Source organism: Camellia sinensis, chromosome 1 (genome assembly GCF_055761805.1).
Source record: "Camellia sinensis isolate YWXY chromosome 1, ASM5576180v1, whole genome shotgun sequence".
NCBI classification, from domain to species: Eukaryota; Viridiplantae; Streptophyta; class Magnoliopsida; order Ericales; family Theaceae; genus Camellia; species Camellia sinensis.
In genome coordinates, this window is record NC_138961.1 from 196,760,760 (window position 1) to 196,766,845 (window position 6,086).

Here is a 6,086-nt window from a genome sequence, read left to right on the forward strand (position 1 = left end):
TCAAACTATGTTCCGTTGTCTGCAATTAGTGCTCTTGGGATCCCAAACCTGGTGATGATGTTCTTCCATATAAAGTTCTTTACATCCACGTCTCGGATCTTGGCAAGGGGTTCAGCTTCTATCCACTTGGTGAAGTAATCTGTTGCTACTAGCAGGTACTTCCTTTGCCCAGTTGCTTGGGGAAATTTTCCAACAAGATCCATGCCCCATTGGGCGAATGGCCAAGGACTAGACACTGGGTTTAGGTCTGCTGGTTGGTGTATCAGAGATGCAAACCTTTGGCACTTTTCACACTTCCTGACATAGGCTTCTACGTCTTTCTGCATATAGGGCCACCAATACCCCTGGGTGATGGCCCTATGAGCAAGTGATCTGCCCTCAGTGTGGTTTTCACATACTCATTTGTGTATTTCGTACAAAAAATCTTCAACTTGTGAAGGATGTACACACCTCAAAAGGGGTCCAGTGAAGGATCTTCTGTAGAGATGTCCCTCTATTGTTACACTGAATCTTGCCGACTTCAATCTGATCTTGTGTGCTTCCTTGTGATCATCTGGCAATTTTCCTTCTTTCAGGAATCCTATTATTGTGTCCATCCAGCTTGGTCCCATGTCCACACACATTGCTTCACGCTCTGTGGTCAGTGGTTCGATGCTCGAGCCCGACAAGTAGTCAACCATTATCGTCCTTGCCTTTCCAGGTTGTATTGCACTAGCCAGGTTGGCCAGGGCATCGGCGTGACTGTTGTCATCTCGGTTAACCTACTGTAGTCGGTAATTCTGAAACAAGGCCACCAGCCTGCCTACTTCCTTTGCGTATGCCGACATACGTTCATCTCGGGTTACGAACTCGCCTATTGTTTGGTTGACTATAAGCTGAGAGTCACAGAAGACTATTACCTCATCTGCTTCTACTGTTACTGCCAGTTTCAGTCCGACAATCAGTGCTTCATACTCTGCTTCATTGTTTGAGGCCTTGAATCCCAAACGAATGGACTGTTCTAATATCTGTCCATTTGGAGATACCAGTACTACTCCTGCCCCCGCTCCTTGTCGGTTTGAACCAAGGTTTTAAAAATCGGACCCGTGAACGAACCGGAAAAATGATTGGGTGGACGGGTCACCGGTTCAACCGGTGGGTTGAACCGGATCGAACCGTGACGTCATAATTACGTCATAAATATTTTTTTAAAAAATATAAATTAATAATTTAAATATTAAATTTTCAATTTTTTTTTTTAAAAAAAATATTAAATATTTTTAGTGATATTTTTCTATACTTCAAAAAAAAAAAAAAAAAAAAATCCTGAATATAAGCCATAACACTTCACATACTAACAACAAATTAAAGATGAAAATTTAGCCATCAAAAACAACAATCATAGTAATAAAAATTATGAAAGCATCCAACTAAAGCAATCCATAAAACATAAGTCACAAAAAAGACAAAACAAAGTCCAAAGTTTCCAAACATAAACAAACTAAGTCCAAAGAAAAAAATTCAACACAACACAACATAACATCACAAACAACAGCCGAAATCTCCTAGGGACGATAATTTAGCCAATCATCATCATCATTTTCGTTCGCGTTTGCATTAGAGCTCGGATTGTTTGATCTATTATCAATGTTCACGTCACCAAAAGATCCCAAGTCGATATCATCTCCAAGAAGTTCTACCTCCATATCATCCTCAACATCATCTACAATAGTTAAAATAAAATCATTAATGATAGATAAAAAAAAAAATGTGTTGCATAATGATGAAACATTATTTTCTAACCATCTCGTAGACCATGACATTGCTTCTTATATCGTGGAGGCTCATCTTCTTCATAAAGCATTTTTTCGAGCTCATCATAATCAATCAATGGAGGCTCCTCTTGTTCTAGTCTTTCTTCTTCAATAATCCAAAACTCGGTTTTGTCAATGCTTTCAATGTCAATGGGATCATAATTCCTTGTTTTGTAATACCTCCTATATTGATTCAATTGTAAGACTAAATAAACGAATAAAATAAAGAATCCATTAGTTACTATATGAGAAAGATTAATTTACCTATTCTTCAATCGCAAGTTGTAATGAACATACACAAGATCATTAAGCCTATGATGTTCTAGTCTATTCCTCTTCTTTGTATGTATGCGTTCAAAGACACTCCAATTCCTTTCACACCCAGAAGAGCTGCTAGTTTGACTCAGAATTCGAATGGCCAACTTTTGCAAATTTGGAGCACTATGTCCAAACATCTTCCACCATTCATCTTATTATCAAGAAAGAAAGAAAAATATTATAATGATAATTATAATGATAAAATATTCCAAACAAAATCAAATAATAATGATAATTACTATTAAAAAAAAAGAGAGAGTGATTACCAGGTTGTGTTTTCTTAGATGTAGTAATGGCAAGCTCTCTTCCAAAACTATCTTGTCGATCTCGAAACAATCTAAGTTCATTCACGAGCTTCGTTTTACTTGATGTGGCTTTAGTTTCAATCACATCAAGTACACTATTCATAACCTCTGGCTTTTTGCAAAATGAAGCTTGATCATATTGAAAAGCTGGGTTCAACCAATAAGCTGCCGCATGTATATTCTTCCGCAATTGATTATCCCAACGAGTTTTAATGATTGTTGTGTAAGGCCTATACAACCTCTTATTTCTCTTGAAAATATCTTTAATACCTTTGAGTGCCCTATACATGCCTTCATAAACATATCCCATGGACGGTTTCTCATCTCCATCAACAATACGCAAAAGACGCATAAGTGGCTCAACAATCTTAACAGTGATGAAGCAATCCTTCCAAAATAGTTTATCTAAAATGATATCAATGGCATCCTTTCCTTTCTTCTCTTTGGCAAACCTTGAACTTGTAAACTCCTTACTTGTCACCAAAGCTTGCAAATCATGCATATGCTCATGAATACTATGCAATGCAAGAAAAGTAGTGGCAAAGCGCGTTGCTCCTGGGCGCACAATTTCAGTCCAATTCTTCTTCTTTCTCAACCGAGCTAACAACCATGAACGGTTATATATGTACCTTGTCACCGTTGATGCCTTAATAGCAAGCTCATGCACATGATTCATCTTGGAAATTTCACTTAAGATTAAGTTCAAGCAATGAGCTGCACATGGAGACCAATTTATAGATTTGTAAGTTGCATTTACAAGTCCTCCTGCAGCTTTATAATTTGCTCCATTATCTATCACCATATGAACAACATTCGACACTCCCACCCACTCAATAACCTCTAGAAACAATTTAGAAAGAAGAGTAGCATCTTTGACAGCATCAGAGGCATCAATTGATTTCACAAAAGCAATTCCCATAGGGCTATACACAAGAAAATTTATTAGATTTCTTTGTCTACCATCAGTCCAACCATCACCCATAATAGTACATCCACACGTAGCCCATGAACTCTTCAAAGTGTCAATATACAATTGAAGCTCTTTTTTTGAGTCTCTCAATAAAGGAACTCGAAGTTGATGGTAAGTAGGGACCTTATATTCTGGACCAATGGCAATTGCGGCATCAAACATGGGCTGAAAATAAATGGAGTTCACAGCATTGATTGGAATACAAGTATCATAAAAGAATTTCCCAACAATCATATGTGCTCTATGTATGGCTTCTTTAGTTTGGAGAGCACTTTTGATAGTTGGTTGGGAACCCGGAGTGGTCCTTGGTGCAAAATAATCACCAATTTTTGTTGGTTCATGTTTCTTCCCCTTCCCTTTATGTGTCATTGGTGCTCTACTCTTATTCCCACTTCCAGCTCCTTCATTGATTGAAATGCCCTTATTGTTTCGAGGAATCGTTTCCACAACCTCATCATCATCATCAACATTAACGTAAACATCATCACCCTCAAATTGAAAACCACCTGGACCATAAGGATTTAATTCATCATAATTTTCTAGACTTTGCTTCTTCTTTTCATCAAATGCTTTCAAAGACTCATGCATTTGATACTGAATATCTGGGGGAACTTTTTTACATGGCCCAACCTCACCCGACTTCTTTGCAAGATGTTGCTTCATTCTATTAATCCCTCCACCTTTAATAGTTTTCCCACAATACATACATGAGTAAGTCTTCTTCCCATTAACATCTCGTCCCTCAATAACATGTGCCCATGCAATATCAGATTTTCCCCTTGTGGCTTGGGTGGAATTAGCTGTTGAATTTTGGCCAGATGACATCTCTCACAACTACCAGGTAGAATAAGAACAAATGAAAAAAAGAAAAAAGAAAAAACAATACTCCTATTCAAATTAAAATTCCACAAAGTAAGATTCATTACAATACAATACAGTACAATAATCATAATAAAGTTAAAAAATTATCCAAAAAAAAAAAAATGAATGAAGAGCCTGAACTTCAGAGACTTAATGAATCATAATAAGATTCATTACAATTCAGAGACTTAATTATCCACAAAAAAAAAAAAAAAAACAGAGCCTGAACTTCATCATTAATAAATTTCAAATTAAAGCTAAAATTAAAATTAAACATCTTAAAATGACGTAATTTGATTTTAATTTTAAACATAGACTGTTAAATTATCACAATATAACCATTACAAAAGGATTCATTGCAAAGAATTTTTATCCATATCTTAATTATACTTTGCTTGTTTTAAATTTGCTTGTCTATTTTACTGTTCCAGACATACCAAGAAATCATTTATATTTATATTTTTTTAATAATTTAAATTTTCTATATCTACGATAATTAATTGGAATAGTTTAATTTATATAAACATTAATTAATTTTCTAAACAAAAATACATTATTTATTGATTAGATTAAAGGACAGAAAAGTAGAAACCAAACAAACAATTTAAAATGAAAGGACTGTAATTTATTTATAATTTATAATTTTAATTTTAATTTTAAGATGAAAGTAAGAAACCAAATACAATTTTAATTTTTTTGTTTAATTTTAGCTTTAAATCATAATAAATTTCATCATTAATAACTAACTTAAATTTCATCAGCATAATAAATTTCAGCATTAATAATAAATTTCATCTTCTTCTCCTCTCTCTAAAAAAAAAAAAAAAAAACAGAGCCTTCTCTTGTTTTATTTGAGATACCTCTGTGTGTGTTGATTCAAATCAACAGTGAAGGAAAAAAACAGAGTTCGGAACTTTTTCGATTCGGAGATACCTATGTTGATTTAATCAAGTGTTGATTTTGGTTGTCAAGTGTAGACCCAAAATAGAGATCAAACTTCAAAGATCAAAGATCGGGATCGGCTGTCGGAACGGAAGATCTGAAATAAAATAAAAGAAGTGAAGAAAAAAAAAGAGATCAAAGATCCATGATCCATGGTGGAAAATAAAAGTGTAGACCCAAGAAGAGTACCTGTGTGAAGAAGAAGAAGGGATTAGGGATTTGGGAAGCCCGTTGCTGCTGAGTGAGAATGAATGAAGAACAAAAAAAGAATAAGATCTGAATTTTTTTTTTTTTTTATATATAGAAAGCAAACCGGACCGGTTCGACTGACCCGTTACCGGGTCAACCGGTTCGCCGGTTAAACCGGTGGGTTGAACGGTTTTCACTAAATATCCCGGTTTTTTATGCTGGCCGGTTTAGGAGGGTTGACCGGACCAGAACCCCATCCGGTCACCGGTTCAACCGGTTGAACCGGCCGGTCTGGTCTGGTTTTTAAAACCTTGGTTTGAACTCCCGTCGACAAATAGTCGAAAGGAGTCGCCGATGTAAATGCTGTAGAGTCTTAGTTTTTCCTCTTTCCTTTGTTCTGTTGCCCTCGGCTGGGCTCCTTCTTGCTTGTTTGGACATCGTTCACCTCGGCTCAACGGAGCCCGGTGTACGATGGATTCTGGCTTGAACTCGGCCACGAAGTCGGCCAAAACTTGGCCTTTGATTGCTGTTTTGGGTCTGAACTCCAGGCCATACTGGCCCAAGGCCACTGCCCATTTGGCTATTCTACCTGTCAGATCTCCTTGCTGCAACAGGGAGTTCAAAGGGTGTTCAGTTAGCACCACAATTTTATGGGCTTGAAAGTAATGGTTCAGTTTCTTTGAAACCATTACTAAAGCCAGCACCAAC

At 36.4% G+C, this 6,086-nt stretch overlaps 1 protein-coding gene across 1 annotated transcript; it reads right to left on the reverse strand.

Annotated features, from left to right (window-relative positions):
• Positions 1 to 1,370: 1,370 nt before the first annotated feature.
• Positions 1,371 to 5,604, reverse strand: LOC145801163 (uncharacterized). The gene is made up of 5 exons (XM_082891608.1): positions 5,181 to 5,604; positions 2,378 to 4,220; positions 2,058 to 2,262; positions 1,783 to 1,976; positions 1,371 to 1,702 (listed from the first exon to the last, which is right to left on the reverse strand). The coding sequence occupies exons 2-5, from the start codon at positions 4,209 to 4,211 to the stop codon at positions 1,545 to 1,547; spliced, it is 2,391 nt and encodes a 796-aa protein (XP_082747734.1). The 5' UTR covers positions 4,212 to 4,220; positions 5,181 to 5,604; the 3' UTR covers positions 1,371 to 1,544.
• Positions 5,605 to 6,086: the final 482 nt, after the last annotated feature.